A 22,900-nucleotide genomic window follows, 5' to 3' on the forward strand; every position below is an offset into this window, starting at 1 on the left:
CCACTAAAGAATGTGTTCATCTTTTGACGTCGCCTGTTTCAACATGAGATCAAAACGTTTTTAAAATGGTTATATATAATATATGTGTATTAGGCTGTAACTAATTATTTTCATAACTGACCATCAATTATTCTGAACATTAATTGATTAGTGACATAATTGGCACATTCTGCAGACTTTTAATTTAACCACTTAAGACTTTATATACAATTTTAGAAATATATTAAAAGATCCAAATCAGCAAATATAATGTTATATCATTATAAATGCTGTATTATTATTATTACTATTACTATTATTATTATTATTATTATTAGATATGAGTTCCCTTTGGGATTAATAAAGTATTTTTAAATTTGAATTTTAATAATTCAATTCCTTTTTTAGGAATAAAATAAACATTTTACTGAAAGAAGTTAAATAACAGCTTTCCTTTGTTGCATACTTGATCATTTGTTTCAAAAGATGCATCTGCAGCTAAAAAAATATTTATCATCAACATGAAAAGCTCAGATGTTTCTGCTTGACTTGGCATGAGTACAATTTAGGACTAATCTGTTGACTATTTTATGGATTAACCACTTAATAATTAGACAGCAAAAGGTGTTTAGCAGGTAGATTTTTTATTTATTTTTTTTTGCCAGAATTTGAACTGGGTGAAGCTAACACTACGTCTGATTATGTTATTTCCCCAAATTAACATTTTTGACCCTGTATGCTCCAGTTAACAATTAATCTGCTATTAAATAGCTGAAGATCATTTCAATAATTGATTTGATTAATTGTTTCAGCTTTGACACGTGTTTGAGTTAACGTTGTATGTTCTTGTTCTTTCATATTTGCTTCGTGATAGACATCTTTGCCTATCTTTCCCATTTTGAACAGTAGCCCAGTGAAATGGGCCTCTGTGTCGCATCATAATTAAACTCCACAGGGAAATGAGAAGTCCTAAATTACTAAAAAAAACTCAGCAACCAACTTAAAATAATGTATTACATGTTGATGCCAATAAGTGTGATATTGATGACTTTATGTTTTTTTGTCAATTGAATCACCTAAACCAAATTGAAAGTTAGATTTTACTTTTCAGTGTTGGATTATTGTACATACAGGCCCAGTCTATGTAAAGACTTCTTGTTATGCACGGTGCGGATAAGTTTGCAGGTTGCTTTGCTAGCAGTGATGTTTAGCTGGGAAACTCTTTTGCATAACAGAGAACGGCTTTAGTCTACCAGACTAAACAATAGTTCGCAAAGGGAATAAACTGTTTTTATGTAAGCTTCTGCCTTCGCGGCTGTGCCTGTCACTAATGTTGTTTTTCTTCCACCTACACAGCAAGACACTTTTGAAGATTTTTCATCAAAGTCACAATGGGAGATATTTAAAGTAAGCAAAGTAGAAGTAGATGAGGCAGATTGCAGTAAAGTGCAAGCAGCAATAACTGCAGGTGTTTTTTTCCCTCTGTGCTGCCTTTTCTTTCTCGTCCTCTGTGATTAATTTGAGATGTTTCTAAAGACATAATGCACGCGCTGAAGAGCTCGTAACCTTTTGTTCGGGCAGATATCCCTTCTCTCTCTCTGACTCCCCTGCACTTACAGTGTGGAAATCTGTAACCTGTGTGAGTTTTACTCAGAGCTGAGAGGAGGAATTTAAGTGCAGAGTGGTTTCATCAGCTGGAGGATTATTAAAACCATCAGAGTTTTTATATTCAATCAATGATCTGACTCCCCTCTGAGCTTTTGTGTTTCTGAAGTCTTTGACTCAAAGAGTAGAAGAGCGGCGAGGTATTTCTGTCTCTTATTCTCCTCACTAGGTGGCACACTGATCAAAGTTATCCCAAATCAGCTTCACCCATTAAACCGAAGTAGAGCGCAGTCTGAATAAAGTACGGGTTATTACTCAGTCGTGAATTAGCGTCAGAATGGATGTGCGGTGGCCTTTTTCTTGTAGTTTTTCCCATTCATCTTTGTGGGTAATTGCATGTTATTAAAAGTGGGGGCATTTAAAAAGATAAAAGGTTCAAATTATCGAGTATAATAAATAATTTATGTCTTAAATGTCAAATATTTTACTGGAATATGCTCGGTAATGGTAATAAAAGTGAGAATGAATCAAGCTTCTAATAAATGGTAAGAGAAGGATGTTTTTCATTTTGACGTTGCAGCGAAGGGTCAGAGCTACCAGATGGTGGCAGTGTTGCCACGGGCATTTTGGATTCCCCGTTTCCGGGTTTTTATGTTCGGATGGAGAAGTTGTCATGCTGAGATTATGATAGCTCAATTGGAGAGTGCCAGAAAGGCTTTTATCTCCTCTGCTTGGATTTTTTTTTTTTTTTTTGCTGGAAATGAGATCTGCATATTCTACATTTGCAGATAAGAGATGTGTGAAGCGAAGCTGCTGTAGAGCAGAAATGTTGAGAGAAGTGTTTGATCAGATGTCTGGCTGATCCCATTAATCTTAAATCCTTCAGATTATGGTGATGTCTGGTTTCATCCTCATGTTTTGGCTTCATGGATGAAATCCTTAAGCAAATTAAATCCTTTACACCTGGAGATCAGATTAATGTGTTAAGGGAGTCTTTGTTTTGTTTTTTTGGGTTTTTTTTTTGTTCATTAGTTTTAGTTTATTCTCAAGCAAATTTCAGATGATTTTACTCATTAAAGGAAAGAGTTACTCACCCCTTTGCTAAATCATGAACTAACAGTGATTAAGCACGTCTTTTATTCATCTTCACTAACTTGATTACTGCTAAACTCTTACAAACAAAACACTTTAAAGACTATTATGCTTCCTTGAGCAAGTTAATGGTCTACAAAAGATGTTTTTTTTTTTGTTTTTTTTTGCACAAAATCATTGTTAAATCTTAAATAACTGTAGAAAATATATATTTGTAATTACCTGCAGAAATGTTATTTGAACTGCATAAAACTGTGCAAATGCCAGTAAGCAGAAGTGACCAGACTGATGTTTTAGTCTGATCAGTCCTGCCTGTTTTGAGCTCCTTTCAGAATGAGCTGTTTTAGGGCATTGTGTCACTTTAAATCCAAATAAGCTGCTCCTGTCCACGCCCCCAAATCAGTGTTTACGCTCACACATGTAAATGGCTCCAAAAAGATGGGCAATAATTCGACTGTACATCTTTGAAAAGCATAAGTGGCGCCTCCCTGCACAACCAACAAGAATACACCAAGTGGTTTCTGAATGGTAAGTCAACAATACAACATTTGTCTTTTCCAGAAGTCATTGTACAGCACATACAGCAGTAAAACCAGCTGGCTGGAGTTCCGCTGTGGTTGCTAGGTAACCGGCGGAACTCTGCTGGGGTTGCTAGGTAACCGGTGGAACTCTGCCGGGGTTGCTAGGTAACCAGTGGAACTCTGCTGGGGTTGCTAGATTACAGGGCAGTGCCTGCTGAGTTGTGATGTTACTTTTGCAAAAAACGACTGGTTGTTGTTGTTTTTTGAAGCGCTTGAGCTGGTTTTAGAAACAGTTGAGACTCAAATGGAAGTGCAAAATAAAAATCTTTCATAGGTTTCCTACAATAGGCCCTGTCTGAAAACATGGTGTTGCTAAAAGCTCTTAAACAGAAACACAAAAAGCCGCCATCCGCCCACAAAGGCAGAAAACATGGACACTGAATCCTTCTAGGAATGGCTGGTCTATCAAAATAACTCCAAGAGTTCAGCGACTCGTCCAGGAGGTGACAAAGAGCATCAGCCGCAGTGCAGACCTCACTTCTCTCGATTGATGTTGGTGTCGATCATTCCATGGTAAGATGGAGACTGACCCCATGCTGACACCGGTTCCTCCCATCAATGTAGATTACCGCCTCCAGTGCCTCAGCTCTGCTTCAGAACGATAATTCACCCTTCCAGAAACCAAAAATGGTTCAGCAGAGGTTCAGGAAGCTTGATGAGGTTGACTTTAAAGACAAGGATCGAGAAGGAGCGAGTGTGAACGAGTTCAGTCCACGGAGGCATCAACTCGCTAAACCCAGAACTTATAGGATCTGCGGCTGTCATGTTGGTCCCAGATACCATAACATAGATTCATGTATCCAATGGAGTTAATGCCTTTTTAACGGTTCAGTGCTGTTTTGGCAGCAGAACTGGGACCCACACAGTATTAGGCAGGGGGTCCTAATGCTAATTATGTAAATCACCAGCATGCCACCAGAAATTTAGCTTGGACTGCAAACTTCCCAGCTTACATCCAGAAAGGAACAGAAAGTGGAGCTTAGAAACAGTAAAAGTTGATTTGGAGGACTCTAATAAAATGGCTGTGTAGTTAGAATAGAAAGGAAAAAGCCTTTATTGTCCCACAGTGGGAAAATTCAGGTGTATAAGCAGCAAAGTGACGGGACACTGAGGTTCATATGAAGACAAAAGTCTAAAGATATATAAGAAACAAAGTTAAAATAATGTACAGTAATAGCTGGAAGGTTAGTCAAAGAAACCAGTGATGATTTTCTGCAGGTATTTTACAGATGTGCTGATAGGTAAACAATACTAGACTGACTGTTGAGATGATTTGCAGACATAAAATTAGACTTAGGATTTATGAATGTAACATAAAAAAAAAACCCTAATCAAATTAGAGAGGGGATTATTATTATCAGCCAGGCATGAACAACAGTGTTTTGAAGAGGAAGTGAAAATGGCCGACTTATGAAGAACCCATGCAGGTGAGGAGGCTTATTGCCAGGAAGACAAAACTTCATCCAACTAAAGGAAGAAATGAGCGGTGGAAGATAGACAAACACAAGCAAGGAATTTTATTTTCATAACAAATATGGACACAGAAATTCAAAGGCATGCAGAGTTTCTTTGAAATGCAAAAACTAAATTATGCTTGTTCCTTGCTGTTTGCCCAATATATATGATATCTGTGTATTATAATGCTGAAACGGCTCTCCTAAAGACAAAATTAAGCTATTCAAGCTTTTGTATAAGGAAATGGTTTAGACTAAATAAGAGAAACTGTCTTGATGTATTAAATTGTTGTCACACAACATTGTTGGCGTCAACGTTATCATTATTTTTGTTCATATTATTAGAGCTATTAGTAGCATGTCATTGAATGTATTGCAAGAATCTGAAAGTAGAATGAAGATATACTGATATATAAATGGGATGAGATCATTTTGTGATGTTGCTGTAGGTTTTTATAGGTTTATATACCCAGCCCTTTGAAAGTGTATTTATTGTATTGCTGTAAATTTAATTATAACTTGGCACATTCAATAAAATATGAAATACAAAAAATACTAATAGGGGTAGCAGGCAGGTGTTGCGGGTCAACTGTTTTTGATTAATTGATCCCAGACGAGTGTGACTCTCTCGATTAAAAGCAGGAGTTTGGCGGCTTGCTGTTCTGGAGCGCAGACGGCAGCTCAGCTGACGCAGAACCAAGAGCGAAAAACGTCAGCAGTGATCCCAGTGAAGCAGTTATTGCTGCCAGTCAATCTTCCCAGGATTAGAGGTTCCCAGCAAATTGACCCAAAGCTGTGCAGTGCCAAGACAAATTACCTACCAAGTATTTTTGCTCCAGTTTCTAGTGCAAATGTCTTAGTTTTGTCATATTTCATCAGTACATTTTCTGCAAGACGGGAACTTGTTTTAAGTAAATAATTCCTTAATATTCATGAAAAAGTTCCACTTTCAGATTAATTCACTAGTAATTTAGGGAAAATGTGTTGTTAAAAGTGAAATAATCTGCCAGTGGGACTACGTAGTACTTTTTCATGAATATTAAGGAATTATTGACTGAAAAGTAAGTCAGTTTGTTTTATTTCAAGCTCGACTAAAATACTTGGTAAAAATCTGTGTTTTTGCACTTCAAAACCGCAAATCTGCAGCAGAATTGAAATTAGTGAAAAATCGAGCTGTTGCAATGGTCCAGTCAAAGCTCAGAGCTCAACTTGGTTTAAATGTTGAGGATGTTTGTATAAACCAACATCAGCAAGATGTTGGACTGAATAAATATTATACAGAGAAGTAACAACAGACAGAAAGCTAGAAGCTTTTATGAGGTGTGTTTTATTTATTTTCATTTATTTTGGCTTGACTAACCATACCTCACCTGTATTTTTTAATACAAACTTTAATATCCTGTTTAAAGTGAACAGAATATTAAAAGAGAGACGAGCATTTCCTGTTCATTTTGCAATGTTTTGTTGCAGGAACTTAGTGAAAATAAAACGGAGAATAACAGTAGGCCTGTCGCCATAACAAATTTAGCTGGATGATAAATTGTCCAGTTATTGCGATAAATTATAATGTTGTTTTGAGACCATTTTTAATCAATCTTAATGCAATAACACATTCTCAAAGATTAATAAACTTTTAAATTCTAGTGAACATTTAACACTGGACCTGGGAAACATTTTAAACATGCAAAATAAATTAACAAAACAACAAATAAAATGAATCATGAAGTCTCTGTAAATTAAATTGAGACCAAAGTAGACTGACGAATTTTGTTAACCAGGTTTTGGCAGAAAGAGAAAAATGATGAATCAGAGAAATAGTTTTATTGTTCTATTGCTTATTCTGACAGGACTTCATAGCAGTGGCGTAATGGATTTAAGAATAAAGAGGTTTTTCCAAATGTTACACAATAAGACCTTTTTAATTAAGAGAGTAGCAGCTTTATCCAGTGAGAACCTGCAGGCCTGAGTCAAAGTAAAGCAGTCTGTTTTTCAGTGTTGTGTGAATATTTAGCTGTGAAGTGATTAAAATGTGGCTGAGTTTTCTCTCTTGGAATTGCTGTGGATTTTGACAAGCTCCCTGATCCTTTCCACTGATTCTGGGCCCTTTTGGCATTGAAAAGCATCGTGTTTGGAGCAGCTTCAAATTGCTTTGGCTGAGACGGCCTGACTGCCGAACCGAGCGGACTCCAACTCCAACAGAAGCCGAGGATTTGGTTTTATTTGCTTTTTAGCATGGTTTCTCGCAAGAGAGTTCTTTGAACTCATTTAGCTGCAACTCAGACATCTGCATGTAAAAAGACTCCAGTGATAACAATGATAACACAAAATGGGAGTGATTACTTCTCCGTGCGCAGGGACATCGTGTTATGAGAGAGTTTTGTCCTTTTTTTTTTAATATGGAGATTAAATCCTGTCTTCACAAACACTGTACCAGCTGACTGAACACCAACATGCCTCATTAGAGTCTCATTGTTGATGTTGTTTTTCTGCTGTGGGTGGCAACAAGGATTGTAATGAGCTGTCTGCATCTCACAGTCAGCAGCCACTGAGGGCCACCTGTGTGTAGGAGTGCGCTTCACAAAAAGTACAATATCCCTCTGATTTAAATGATTGCGTGCCATTACATCATGGTAATATTACCTTCTAACAATTAAGAAGACAGAGATGCGGGGAATGAACACATCCAAGACATGCTTTATACACGCTGTGTCCTTTTGGAAACTTTATTCCTTTAGCAAAAAGTAAGTTTACAGTAAGTCTAGTAACTTGAACTTTTAAACTTGTTTTCGACTCCAAGTATCTTCCATACATCCATCCCTCTATTTTCATCCATCCATCTTTGCAGAGTCAGAGAGAATCTCCATTGATTGTTGGGTGAGAACAAGGCTACTGAAGCATCAATGAACAATACGACGATGTGTAGAAGTAAATAAAAAAAACAACTCGCGTATTAAGTATTAAATCAAATCTTTGCTTATTTCCATCCAAATTCAGGGACTGCATCTTTTAAAGCCTGCCTTTGAAATTAAGTCACATATTGTCTAAATTTAAAAGCCTTTCCATATGGTCCACAAATACATCCTCTTTTTTTTATCAATTTGAAGAATTGGTCTGTCTTATTCTTCACAGCACAGCAAATCCCAAGATTCATTGCAGGCTGAACTTTAAAATTTAAGTGTGTTAAAATCTGGTGGTACAACATGAAAATCTGAGATCTATTATTCAAAATTCCGTTTTTTTGCACATTTTTCGTGTTTTCATTTGGGTTTCTACGGCTTCTAGAAACAGTCCAACTGCTGAAAACAACCCACCCAGCTGTTTTCTGGCAATAAGTTAATGTTTTTTGGTTAATGAGTCGTGTCAAAAGCCTCTCCGATAGTCAAGTCAGAATCGGCAGGCTTTCCCCGTTACCTAGCAACCCCCAGCCGGGGCCCCAGCCCCGTTACTTAGCAACCCAAGTGGAACTCCCCCAGACTAATCAGCTGCACGTTCTCTACAGTTGTGTAATACCAGATCTGTTTGCTGCCATTTTCACAGACAAGTAAACGTTCAGTTGGGGGCGTGGCCAGCAGCAGCTCATTTGGATTTAAAGTGACAAGACACCCTAAAACGTCTCATTCTGAAAGGAGCTCAAAACAGGCAGAACTGAGCAGAATAAAATCTCATTTTCTAAGAAATATTATGTTTTGTATAACCCATTCACCCAGCCTAACTTATTCAAGGACGCATAGTAGGTCACCTTTAAAGTGGTTGTGTTGTTAGGCTCTTCTTACTCATGTATTTTAACACTATTAAAATATGTTTATTTAATTAAGTCATTTAATTAGTTAAAAAGTTTTGAATAAGTAAAAAAGAAAATCTTTTGGGTAGCATTTTTGCTAGCTTTAGTCTGGGCTGTCATGGTTGCTAGGCAACCGGATATACTAAGATAAAGGTGGGAATAAATCTGAAGGTTCTAGACCACACCTGTCAAACTCGAGGCCTGTGGGCCAAATCTGGCCCGTCGTAGTTTTTTATGTGGCTCTCTAAACGCCAAATTGCTCCAGTTTTTCCACAAATCTGTAAAATTTAAGCCAATCAACAGATCCCCGCATTTTTTTCTGATTCTTACTGCAATTTTTTCTCAAAATTGGTCAAAAACATCAAGTTTAAGTGACTGCTGCCTCAGCCTTACTTGATGTCAAGTACGGCGATTAAGAAAAAAGTCACATTTAACATCAGACATTAGCACAAATATTTCTAAATTAACACCACAAAATCTGTGATTCCGATATCAAAAATCCACAAAAACAATCACAAAATCCTGGATGGTCTGATCAGTGTGATCAGTCCATCATAAAGATGGACTGAAATAAAGAAACAAACAGATGTTTATTGATATTTTAACAGTTTAATGGGTTTTATCAATAGATTCTGGCACAACTTTAAGAACAATCATATTTCTGATATGGACCAAGATGAAAATGAGTTGGACACCCCTGCTCATTTACTTACCCTAATAAATAATGTGTTTCTGACCTCACTGAAACCAACACTGCAGACTAAATAACTCAGTAGATCTCTTCAGTATGAAGATAAAAAATATCAATGTTGTTGGGAAAGGTGGTAATAACCCAGGGTATCTGAGAAACTGCATTAAAAGGCTTCAAAAACAAACAAAATGAAGTGTGGCAACTCATTGTGTAGTTTTACTCACACTTTCTGTTATTTAAAAAATAATCAGCATGATGAACTTTTACTGACCAAACCCAGTCAAAACTGTCTGAACATTTGTGTGAACTAGAGCAGAAACGCTCCCATGTTGGGTTCAAAGAACCGAGGCAAACAGCCATACTTACGCTGTCGCCTGGTCTGGTTTGTTCCAGCATGATTATTAAAAGTGAAAGTGTTGGAAACGTACAGCTGACCTGGAGTCGAGCATTGATCAGAGAGGATTCTGCACAAGGCTGAGGCAAACGTTTGCTGCAAATGCAAAGTGCGTTTCTGACATTTTCTTTCAGGACTTTTTTGTTTGTGGTCGGATTTTGCTCAGTGATGCCGAGTGTTGACATGGGCCTATTTGTGGTTGTCATCCCGAAGTTTTCATCATAAAAAGCCACCCGTCTCTTTGTGGAAGAATGCATTCAAGATGGGAAATTGAAATGGGAGGCAGCGCCTGCTTCCTCGCTCTGACAACATGTCATTTTCAGCAGCAGCATGCCATTACCTGGAGTGTTTTGCCATCTTCTGGCTGCAGAGGTCCACCTTGTAAATGTTGAATGTGAAATAGGAATCCAGTCATCAGCTGCTGTCATAAACAGTTTACCCCCGTGTCTTCACACCCCTTCCTAAACCTCGCCGCCATCCTCTGATTTGATCCGCAGGATGATGCTCTCTCTGCTTGCTGCTTGTAAACATCCCTCCCTTTGCTGAGCTTCTGCAGGTTAAGAGAAGCCTGGAAGGTGCGGCCAAAAATCTTTGATCAATTCTGTGGGAAAATAAATAAATAAATCCCGACCTTGACTGTCACTGGTGACTCACATATTGCCTCAGTCACTCTGTCGCTCCTGTCCAAATTCTCCTCTCAGCCTGAACAGAGCTGAGGAAGAACAAAGTAATGCCCTCAAAAAATAACACATGAATTATGTGCTACATATAATTATGTACAACATATGCAAAGCACATGTTTTGCATCAGGGAAATGTGTGATTTTGAGCATTTTGATGGTTTAATGAACACATGGAATTAGTGGTGCACCGATTTATTGGCACCGATTTCCTCAACCCTTTCATACATGAATTATGATCCTGTATGTCAGTATTTTTTTGTTTTTGATTTAGATTTTCTTAAGACATTTAAAAAAAAAAGGTAGGAAAAATATTGTTAAAAAAATGTTTTTTTCTGGGTGATCAGTTGTGGGTTTTCTCTAAATACGAAGTTATTTACATCAGTAGTTTTGTTCTTTAGTTACTTAATGTCAATATTTTTTTACACCTCCCGGAGTCTTCTAAAGTAGAAGGAGGGACTAGATGTTCCTGAGTTGCTTTTTCGTCTGTCGGCCATTTTGGATTTAATAAATATTTTGTTGCACTTGCAGTGGATGGCCAGTAGTTGGCAGTGTGTGGTATGATGCGGTAGTGTCCATTTCAGTGGTCTCTGTGCATTTATAACATAAAAATACACAAGAAACACAAGAAAATTACTTTTAGATGGCTGTCCACTGCAGTGAACGCTGTGATTGTAAGAGTTAATTTTGGAAGCTTGGAGATCGACTGATACTCACATGTGAACCCGATCTAATCCACCGATATTTACCTTGGAAATCAGCCACTGTCCTCATCTGACCCACCAGGTCATTTCTGCACGTTTTCATTAACAATTGTCAGCCCACTGCTGCCAACTCAGTGCCTTTCTAACATTTCAGACAAAAAACCATTGGTATCGGCCAAAATCAGAATTGGTAGTTCAGGTTTTTTACAAAAGATCGGTAATCGGAAACTTTAATCGGTGCACCCCTTCATGGACTTACATGAAATCTTAAATGGACCAACTAATAAAATGCTTTTTCGTCACATGACAGATTAAAATACTTTTACACATGAATCAATTCAATAATACCACTGATACTGAGTACCACTCTCATTCACCTAATTTATTTATTTGTTTATTTCAAACAGGTTTTTGTAACTAAAACAAGAGAACAAACAGTAGGTTACAGAAAAACATGTGCATACATGGCCAAGAGCAAAACAATTTGTTTCCTATTACTCTTCTGTTTGAAAAGGAGCAGGAAGAAGTGAACACGTATTTAATCCTGCCCCTTATCTCAGTTTAATGAAATATATCACCTGTTTAATTGCAGATCAGTGGGCAGCTCGGAGTCGGTGCTTTGCTCAAGGACACTGAGGAAAAATCTACTGTGTAAATGAATCACATCGTTGTTTGACAACTTCTGTCTAAATAACATGTTTTTTTAATTTCTAAACTCCCAAACTACCCTAATATTGTAGATTTCATTATTGAAAGCGTTTTTTGTCAGGTTCTGTGTTGATTATTTGATTCTGGGTCTGATTTCTGTTCATTGTTTGCCGTATTCTCGTTCTCTGATCAGATCAGCCTCGTTTCTGTTTCACTTCATTTTAGCTCTTCTTAGTGGGCGGGGCTAAAATCACTCAACTCAAGATGATTGGTCTGAACTGAACTTAAACAATCAGGTTAGCCAATCAAATACCAGGAACCTTTATAACATTGAACAGTAACAGATTAAAAATAATTAAAGGTGCACCATAGCACGAATAATTAGATAATTAAATAAAAGCTGCATTAATAAATAAGTTTAAACAGACTACTGAAAATAAATGTAAAGTTTATCATCAATTTTTGGTATTTTTTGATAAAATAATTGCTTTGTATCCAGTTTTATTTATTCAATTATTGAATGATTTATTACATTTTTGGCTTCTTGGGGGATAAATATATCTTCTCAGCTCTGAGGGCTGCATTGTGTTAAGTCCGGAAGAAGAAAAACACAGTAGACATTATTACAGTGGCTCTAATCGTAACGTAGCGGATTATATAACAGAGTGAAAGTGAATTTCTAAGTCTCTGTAATTGATTGAGCCTAATAATGCTCGTCTTGTCTAAATGAGGGATTATTCTGAGGAGGAGAACAGTTGTCATGGACGGAGGAAACGTCTCAGATCACTAAAGTCTGATCCAGAAAAGGGCAAAAGAGACACAAAGAGAGACGTTTTTGTTAATGTGTATTTTGTTTTTTTGCAGCTGTCCAGTCTCTGAACAGCCTGAACGACCAGATCGCTCAGTTCATGGTGACCCGACCCTGCAGTCTGGCTGATGAGGAGGAGGCCTTCATCCCCGGAGAGAGGGACACCCTCAGGAAGTCCATGACCCTGATGAGACACCTGCTGATGGACGCTCAGGTAACAACGCCTTCCCTCGGTGAGAGGCAGGATAATTCAGCCGGCGCTGTGAAATACACCATTCAGTTTCACAATCATGCTTTTCTTTATGGGTAATTGACAGTTTAGTGGAACAAAGTTTCTGTGGTTTAGTTTTGACTTCTGGAACAGCTCAATGTTGATCTCTAAGTTTTAAAAAAACAAACAAATGCTACATTTGTAGTGAATAATCTGAATAATCTGGATCGGACAGAAAGATACAAAAACTGTTGCTTTTTGTTTTCTGTCCACTACAAATGTGTAAGTTTGTTATTTAAAATCAATGTAAATATAAATGATTTTACTTGTCTCCCCAGAATAATTCAGATTTTTGAGTTTGCTGTAAGATCTGCTAAAATAAGTGAAAATACTAATTTAAAAACGTTTCAATCCTATAACAATACAAGATTAGTTGCTCTTTGTGTCACGAAAAAATCTTCCACTGGTGGTAATTTTAACAAAAGAGAATAAACTAAAATAAGAGTCCCATTATTAGAAATGAAAGACTCTTTTTCTCTGCTTTTTAAATTACAAAAAGAAGCACCAATGTTTCTTTTTAATTTTAGTTTTATGTTTACATCGTCGACATGTTAATCAATAAATCAAGAAAAGGGATTAATTGTCCCAAAGTGTTTTATAATTTAATCACCACTTGCTGATTTAGAAACACTTTTCTTAATAAAAACTCATCATGATTCAGTCCTCAAATCTTTGGAGAGACCCGGATCTTACTCAAAGATTTCTGTGAGAAATTATTTTTCTTTGACTTTCTTTTTTTTCTGAAGCTGCTAAATTTGTGTCTGAAGGAAGGAGAGTTGTGACAAAAATAATCACAAATAGTTTTGTCTGCTGGACTTGATTCATTTTTTGCATCCACATAAATTTAGTGTGAAAATGAAGCAAAGAAAACAAAAAATAATTTGAGTAGTTTGTCATTTTTCTCTTTCTTTACAAAAAAAACCCTGAAAATTATTCAAAAACAGGTGGAATTGAGAACAAATCTAATAAGAAAGCTCTGAGTTTTGTTTATAACTTTATGTCACACTTTGTATTTTAGAAGTTACTTTTATTAATTTGTAGGAAAGTTTCCAAAGAGCTGAGGGAAAACATTAACAGAACAAGCTTTTCCATATATTTTCATACTTTCTCTAAAAGTTTTCTTAGCAACATGGACTGAACTAAGAGTCATTCTTCATTTCTCACAGTAAAGTCGGCCCAGCTCTGTGAGAACTTTACCAATCTGAGGGAAGCGATAAACAATTCGCTGCTGAACTTTGAAAAGTTAGTTTTTAATTCTCTTCTTGGCTGCCTGCTCTCTGTTCGCAGCTACTTTAATAGTCTTACAGATTGAACAGGAATAATCTTTTGAGCTTAAAGAAAGAATCCTTTCCAAAGTAATAACTTTTTTCTCTGTGTGTCTGCCTGCTGAGGAATGCTGCTTTTATGGATAACAAATAATCAACTTTCTCTGTTAGCACCTTTAAAATACAAGTGCAACTCAAATTGTTCTGCAGAGCAAAGGCAAGACGCATAACTAAAGAGCTAAAGGATAAAAGAGGACAAAACATAAATGCAGAAGCAGTTTGCAAAAAGCAGTGGGTACCCAGTTGGTGCCTTACATAGTGTACCAGAAGCAATAAAAGTAAAAATTATAAAATATAAAAGTAAATCAAAGACGGAACATAAAATGTAAAGGAAAAAAATTATAAAAGTTGGTAATTTTTTTTTGCTTGAATGCAGAAGGAATGGAGAAAGCAGAAGCCTTGGTTTCATCCTGTTCATGTTTATGTAAATTATTGGTTTGCAACGTAATACAGAAACAGAAAATCTTTATTTTTAGATTAAAAGGTAGTTAATATCATATATACAAGTCTGGAAAAACTAAGAGCCCACTGCAGTGAACCTCATTGAAAACCTCCTGGTTTTTCCACCAAGTATTAATGTTTTATCGTCCTGAGTTAAAACATTATTGTTATTGTTTCTAAATTAACATGAACTTGTTTTCTTGGCATTATTTGAGGTCTGAAAGCACTGCATCTTTTTTGTTATTTCTCATTTAAATAAATACTAAATTTTTGCTTGTAATTTCAGTCATGTTGTGAGTAGTTAATAGAATAAAATAACAATGTTCATCAACATATAACTATAAAAAGTAAAATCAGAGAAACTGATCATTTAAAGTCATCTCTTAATTTTTTCCAGAGATGTTTATTTATAAAAAATAAATAAAATAAATCAAGTAAAAGAAGAACCCAGCTATAGCAAAGCATATAAACAATTATTCTAATGTTTAGAAAAAGCTGGAAGTACATCGTCGCTAAGTGTAGCATCTGTCAGAGGCCTTATTATTAAGTTGTTTGATAAATCTAAGCTGTACATGAATTCATACATGAAATTCCTCAGCAAAGCATGAAAAGTTGGACAAACAATAGACTTGCAGACATCCAACAAGGAAGTCTGAGGAGGATATTTTGTTTTCTTTTTGTAACGTTGTTAATAACTTATTCTGAATCTGATTTCTATTCTTTCCCCCAATAATTGTTGATTCCACAGGCAACAAAGCAGGAAGATAAAATTCCCTCTTCTTCTCTTCTTGATGAGAAAATTCTGGGAAAACACAGATCTTGTCAAATCCGTAGTTTTTCTCTCATAGCAGAAAATTGTGGAAAACCAGCAAAACCAGTGTTGCTGTTGCACGGCTGCGATCATGTTAAAATGACCCGGCACTTGACTTTCTCAGCCAAAAATTTAAAAAATGTCACATTTCAACAATTGACTCACCTGCTTTTTTTGCCCTCAAACCTGCCACCATGGTGAACATTGGCTAAATGCAATAAATGTGCACCTATTTGTCCAGATAGAGCAGCAGTAGGGGAGAAAAACACTCACTCAGATATGTTTATGTAACTGCAGATCATTGTGAACAGAAGGTGTGCAGCTTTTCACATTAATTCACAATCATGTCAAAGTAGAAATTAACCAGCTGAGTGGAAACGTGTAATTACAACCACTGCAGTTTAAAATGTGAACAAAATGTTTGTCAGAGCTGTTTGTGCTCTCTTTTGTTTAATTTTGACACCAATCACACGTAAACTGCAGGGTTTGAATGGTCCTGCTTCCTGGAATGAAAAGGCACATTTTGTAGGCCTGTTGGCCATTTCAGCCACATTTTTCATCTGCTAATTTAATACGTTGGAAACATTTCAGTCTTCTGCACAAAAGCAGACATCGTCATGCTCTGCAGTCTTATTTCAGCGTCTGAAAAGCCATTAAAACAAGCAGTTCTGAATATCTGCAGCTCGTTTATGCAGCGAAAAATACAATATATGAGACCCACTTAAAAATAAAACTGAAAAAGTAACTTTATGATCCAAACTTAACATGCAACTCAAGTTTCAATCTCTTTAAAAATAAGATTAATTGGTTTTCTGAAGCAATATAAAACCCCAAAGTAAAGAGAGTGAGGCTACCAAGCAGTCGTTAATCTAAAATACAGGACATTTTGGAGGTATCCACACTAATAAAGCTGCTTTTTACAGTTAAAACCAGTTATTTTGTTTCAAAACATTTCATTGCTGCTAATGAGTGAAATTTATGTTGTTTTTTTATTATCGTGGTGTTTAGACATTGGTGCGTCCCGCTAGCATCAAAGTGAATATGCTACACTAAAATAAGAGAATGGAGCTCCAAGTTTAAAAAACTTGAGTTAATTTGTTACATGTGAGCAAATTAAGTTACTTAATTGAAGTTTGTTTAATTGACAACTTAATAAACCGAACTTGATTTGATTATTTGAAATAAATTAAGTAATTGTTTTAAAGTTAAATCACCTGTCAAATATTTATTTATTGACGGTGAACACTGGATTGGCCTAATCAAAGTCCAAAATTTAAGATTTGTGGAAACACTTGCAAACTGAAGCTTTCTGTTAAATCTGAATGATGTTTTGTAAAAAGGAATGAGCAAACATGTGAGTTTTTGCAAGATGAAAAATGTGTAAACCTGGTTTAGATCTCCAGCAAACGTTGGCTCTGCATCGCCTTGACTGAGTTGGACTAAATACTCATTTTTAAATTTCTATTTGTAACAAGAACCATGAATCAGTTTACTTTTACTTCACTGATGTGAGTTCATCTCTGCACGTTAAAGTTTGTTGTTATGAGGTGACGGAATTTGACGAAACGGTCAAGAGGTATGAATGCTTTTGCAGCTTTTTCCATTTGGTTTATTATTGATTGCAGGAGAAAATCCAGGCAGAATGAAGAACATTTATGAATTACTGAATGTGTGACTGTGAACTCAGCTACCGGCATCATGACCTCCCCACACTGACTGAGTAGTTTTAAATGTGCAGTTTTTAGTGTTTTTCTTCACAGAAGAGTCTAAATTGCTCTTTGGTGTGAGTTTGAACTGTGATGGATTGGCGACCTGCCTCGCTTTCCGCCTGGAGATAGGTCAGCATAGCAGACTAAAGACATCTGTGTGCAGCACCACAAGGAATGATTTCTTCTTTTATACCTTTTTTATTTCACTTATAAAGTTATTTATTTGTGCATTAAGGCATATAAACCCCTTCATTCATTCATTCAGTTGAAATATTGATTGAAGTGTCCCTCCGTTCTCCCCGCCACAGTTGAGATTGTAATCGATCAGTGAGGAGTGACTCTCATTTGTCACTTTATTTTAACTTCCTTCTACTTTTTGATGAATGCTAAATAAACCCCGACACACTGATTCAATTGTACGAGCACCGTCGGCGTCGTGGATGATGGATGCCGAGCTCTGCCCTCGTCCTCCTGGAGATATTTTCTCAGACGCAGTGTCATTGATTAAAGGGAAGGTAATTCAGCAAAAGGCCATTGCTTTCACCTCCGCTCAGAGGTGAAAGATTATCAGCCTGCAGTCTGTTCCTCCTGTTCGCTGGGAATATCCGTGGCATTGGGAGGAGCGCGGATTATCTGACCAAGAAGTTGTACTTGTTGTGAAAAATAAAGCGCAGTGCTCAGATTGACAGATTTCTCTGCCTGTTAGGTTTGTTTGTGTCGGGTTGTACACCTACAGCTTTAGCTTGTTTCCTGTTTTTCACTTCTACGGGGCGACAAACGGCCGGCTCTGTCAGCTGGAGGCTTATCACTCTGAACTGACAGGAGAAAAACTATTATAATGAGGTTCTGACATTTATCTGCTGTAAGCTTAGTCACATTTACGAATGACAGAAGTAGTACAATGTCCCAAAATACACATTATGTAATAAATATGCTGGATTTTTTTTAAATCTGCTCCTCTCCATATGGACATAACCACCCAATGAATCAATGAGTGATAAAGAATAATTTCTGTTTTCCAAAGTCAAAGTGTGTTGTGTATTCATTCTGAAGCATCTGTTTTTTATTTTAATAATAACAGCCATGATTGGTTTTATTTTTAAAAGATACTCTGTTAAGTTATCCAATGGACTTTGATTTAATTTGTCAAATTTTCATCACTACCTGCATGAGTAACCTTATATGTTCGACTTGGGCCTGTAGGTTGACTTCAGGTTCCCTGTATTTATTCCAACAAAAGAGGAAATAAAGTTGGTGGTTAACAGCAGCAGCTTCTGACCCAACACAATAAATAAGATACAGGAAATAACCCAAAACAAAGTACAAAGCAATGGCTTCCAATGAGCAGCTAGCAACAGTTAGCAGCAGTTAACAGTTGTAAAATTAAACATAACTAAAATGGAGAACATTAATGAAACGTATACAAAGCATAGCAAAATTACTCATGAAACACTGTATATGATTAAATCAGTATAAAATATATGTTAAAACATAATATTTGTAAAGAAAACACAGAGCTGATCCTAATAAATACCACAGTTACCAACGGCAACAGAAAAAAGGGGGAGGAGCTGCCAGTTACTGGTTACTATGGTAACCACCAACTGCCAAGAGCAGAGAAACAGAACTTAAAACACCAATAAATTCAGACAATACCAATAAATGTCTGAAGAAACAACTTGTTGACTGAACAAAAATAAATTCAAAGACTAAATAATAGCAAATTTGTTCAGCTCCACAGGTCTCTTCCTGTTATTTTGGTGGATTTGTTTTGACTTTCCCATCGTGTGAAACAAGAAAGCAGTCCAAAGCCGATTCTCCAATTAACTCCAAAGTATCAATTAACTGATCAGAAATTTAAATGGCATCAATATCTGGGTTTTCCCTCATTGTTTGACGAGACAGTAATCATTCTGTATGTAAACTTTATTGTATACATACATTATTGTGGCATGTAGCAAATGTAAATAATTCTAACTTAAAACAAGAGAAGTTTGATCTATTATATCCATTACATGTAAACTTCTGGTTTCACTGGTAAACAACTGAAAAAGGTTCTCCAGATGACCCTGATTGTCCTGCTGTAATCTCCAGATGTAATCATTCACAGATCCTTTCCTGAGCGATCTGCAGCAGCCTGCCAGTCATCAACGATTATAATGCGGCCAAATTATGAATCAGATTTCTTTGTTCTGCACATCTGAAGGGGTCAAAGTCAAGTGCGGCGTCGTCCCGTGTAGAGGAGCGGCTCTCGTCATGGAGAGGGGACTGCATCCATGAAGAGTCATGTTTCTGCTGTCAGATGGAATATGAAATTAGATCCTCCACTCTTTTTACATCTGCGCTCTCAGTTGAAGTGCCAGCAGTCCAGTTCGCAGCATCCAGCGTTTTGTGGTGCAAATTGCTTGTGGAGACTTTGTTGATGAACCATGGATTATGTAGATGATCTGACAGATTCCCGATACTGTATCTTAAAGAAATGATCAGATTTTCACCAATGTGTCCACTACAAAGCTGAAATGTAATTGTAAATGCCCTCTTTCTGAATGCTGTCCTCGACTTGATTGCCTCATTCGTCATGTGCACAGATGAATTATGCATGTGCTTGTTGCTATGCTCGGGTGAATAATCAAATGGTTTTCTGTGGGTGTGGAAGCTGTGAAACGGCGAACACTGGACCTCATTTGGTGCTTTTGTGAAGTCAGAAAAGCTCAGACAGTGACGCGACAAGGGGCTGACAGCAGAGACTCTGCCCAGGTGATGATTTGGAGTCATCTTTGCAGCGTGCGCAGCCGACCGGCTCAGACAGAACAGCCAGTTATAAGGGTCAGCAAACACATTTACGAAACTCGCTCCGCGTGCCGCGCGGCAAAAAGCTTCGCTGCTCGTTTCAGGGGAGTTTATGAAATCTAGAAAGGATCCTGCTGAAGAATTTCTCGTGCTTTTTGCTGCTATAGCTTTTGCGTTATCTCCTCCAACAGCTTCAGTCGATGTGAATGAAAAGGCACCAAAAAGAGCGTAGAGGAAACTCTTCACACAATGAATTAATTAGCAGTTACTCATTTCCAAAGGGCATACTGTGATCACAGCTGACGCCGCTCCGCAGCCTTGGCAGCTCAAGCAACATCTATTTACTGCAACCATTCAGTGACTGGCCTTGCTTGTTGATAAACTAATTATATTCAAATGAATCATGGACAGAAATGTGACCTGCAGCTACTCTACACTTTACAAAAACAAAACCTGGCCAAGTGCATTTAGTCTGGTTTATAGTAAACGTGTCTTTCTACACTGGAAATGAGACAAAAAAAAAACCTACTAGCAACTTTTCAGCAAGACATAAACTGTAAATCATTTAATCCACATTTAGTTGTCTACTATCTTCTACTCTTTAAGAAAACGTAGCCAGTTTTAGATTTTGAATCTAAATGTGACTTTGTGACAGATAAACTTACAGCAGTAAGTTGTGTTAACTCTTTACTAATTTTGTTGAATAAACTAGAGTTTTTGTGTTATTAAGGAAAATGTTTAGTTTAAAGCTTGATGATAATGTCCTGTTCACACTAAATGTTTTTAGCAGAATTCATTATTCTTGTTTAAAGTAAGAAAGAAAGTTTTTGACATTTTTTGAGAAAAATCAAAGAAAATCCCAATTATTTATTAGCGCAAAAAAAGTGCAGGGATTTGTTGATTTAGCATGAATTTCCATGATACCTCTCAAGAAACTGGAGGAACTAGTTGATATAATTTGGGAGTAGACAGATAAAAACTGCATTGATTTAACTGATAGCATAATATTTAAGCACACAGTGTTTAGTCTAGAACCTAAAGGGCCACATAAAAAGCAACGGTGCGCCGGATTTGGCCCGCGGGCCTCGAGTTTGACAATAATGAGAGCTGACAATAATGAGAGCTGCAGAAATAAACTCAGTAAAAGTTGAACTAGGATTTATTGTGTGCAGCTTTTCAAGAGGCTCAAACCAAATACACTACTTTTGATTCACACTCCTATAAAGTAATATTTAGCTTGCGGCTAAGCAGAACCATCTGGAGAAACGGGCCAAATTGTATTAGTTTAATGAATCTTCCTTTATAGGAAACATCACAGAATTCAAGTCAAGTGTAAAAAGTTGTGCTTTTAGATGCATGAACTAATTACATTACATATGACGGTTAAATATTCTTTACTGAGTTTTAAATGAACTGTGATAATACAGAGGATTAGACAGATGAAAACTAAACCTGGAGATATTTCTCCATCTCGGCAGTGAGACTCCAGCTGCACGTCTTCTTTTTTCTTAAACTTTTTATTGACTTGCCAAATATCTCTAGAGCTAAATGAGCTCAGAGACGGAAAGGTGGAATTAATGATCCAAAAAGTGAAAATTTGGGTTCTGCAGCACTTGAGAAAATGCATCGTTTCAGATCTCATACCTAATGATCTGATAAGCTATTGACACACCAGCAGAGAGACAGAGGAAGATAAACGAGCAGATAAAATACAAAAAAGAGAGATTGCAGCAGAACTGTAGCCTCTTCTTGGAATCAATCTAATTCCTGTTTTTTTTTCTGAGTGTGACCGCCTGCAGGAAAACCATCTGATCACTTACAGGATCCCCTTCATGTGAGGCCGTCTTTTTTCTGACATCTATCTTTCTGTCTCTGAGAACAACGGATCAGTTATTAAGGGAACATGTTGGCGAAAAACCACTGCTTTCATCTCGTTCCTCGTTCACAGCCTTTAGGTCCCTGCCTATATGAAAATCACTCCACCTCTAATCCTTTACATCTTCTTTCCACTGTTACATCCATTATGCTGTCGGAGCGGGCGGCGCTTCAAAGAGACGGAGTTTCTCCTTTTTACTAACAAGTCTGTCAAAAACCCTCCGTGTTGCTTTGCACCCTGAAACACCAGAGAAACAGGAAAGATTCACATGCAATGTGCATAAAGGTTGAGGCCATGAAGACAGTGGAGATCTTAATCTCTGGAAAAATCATTCAAAAGCAAAACACATTATTTATTTTAATCCCAGAGTCATTAATGGATTCATAGACGCATCATTTCTCATAAAGCGAGAAATGAGGCCGACATGATTTACTTCTGATGCAGGAAAAATCCTTGTCATCAAGTGTAATATGAGCAAAAATGAAAAAACATAATTCTGACGTTTTTACATTAAAGTCAGCAAACACAGCCAAAGGTGGATTAATGTAAATGTTATCAGAGCTATGAGCAGGGGCGCGGTAAAGGGGTGAAAAGTGATGACGGTTCCAGGGGCCCTGACCAGCAGGGGGCCCTCCACAATTTAATTATTTATATTTTGTTCATAGACATAAACTGTCTATGTGGACTGTTGGATGTTAAATTCATGAGCAGTAAATATTGTGCTAATTATCAGTATTGAACCAAAGAAAGCAAGGCAGATGCAGGCCTTTAAAATTGTGACGCTTTTTATGGGTCAAATAGACTCAAAAAATTGTAACAGCAGCTGCGCAGGGGGGCCCAAACTAATTTTTTGTCAGGGGGCCCACAGTTCCTGGCAGCGCCCCTGGCTATGAATCTCCTCTGGATTTTTCATCAAAAGCTGCAATCATGTTGTTTCCTATTTTGCTGTCTATGTTTTTTTTTTAAATAATTGGTTATGCAGGTTTAAAAGTGAGGAAATTAAGGAGATTTTGTGGAACATTAAGTCGTCTCATGTGTTTAAATCGCTTTTGATGTTACTTTAGTGAAAAGTTTATTTGTGCTGAAATCAGCGGAGTTCACGTAATATTGTTCTGCTGCTTCATTACGTTACTTTTCTGTGACGTCATTAGCTGCGTTTCCATTACAAAGGAGCGTAAAACCTTTTTGTTAGTCTGCTAATGTTGAACAAACATGAATAGGTCTGTCCAGGCTTAAGACATTAGGAACTATGTCGGCAACA

General features: G+C 37.0%; 1 protein-coding gene across 7 annotated transcripts in view; it reads left to right on the forward strand.

The window, feature by feature from the left end:
• The window catches only part of kaznb (kazrin, periplakin interacting protein b), a 165,425-nt gene that overhangs the window by 21,972 nt on the left and 120,553 nt on the right, over positions 1-22,900 (forward strand). For all 7 annotated transcript variants that reach the window (XM_016670711.1, XM_016670731.1, XM_016670725.1 and 4 more), the window contains one exon: positions 12,473-12,630. In XM_016670711.1, the coding sequence (XP_016526197.1) occupies positions 12,473-12,630 (158 nt within the window). The remainder of the gene's footprint in view (positions 1-12,472; positions 12,631-22,900) is intronic.

The sequence above is a fragment of the Poecilia formosa genome, unplaced genomic scaffold, assembly GCF_000485575.1.
Source record: "Poecilia formosa unplaced genomic scaffold, Poecilia_formosa-5.1.2 Scaffold2, whole genome shotgun sequence".
Lineage (NCBI taxonomy): Eukaryota > Metazoa > Chordata > Actinopteri > Cyprinodontiformes > Poeciliidae > Poecilia > Poecilia formosa.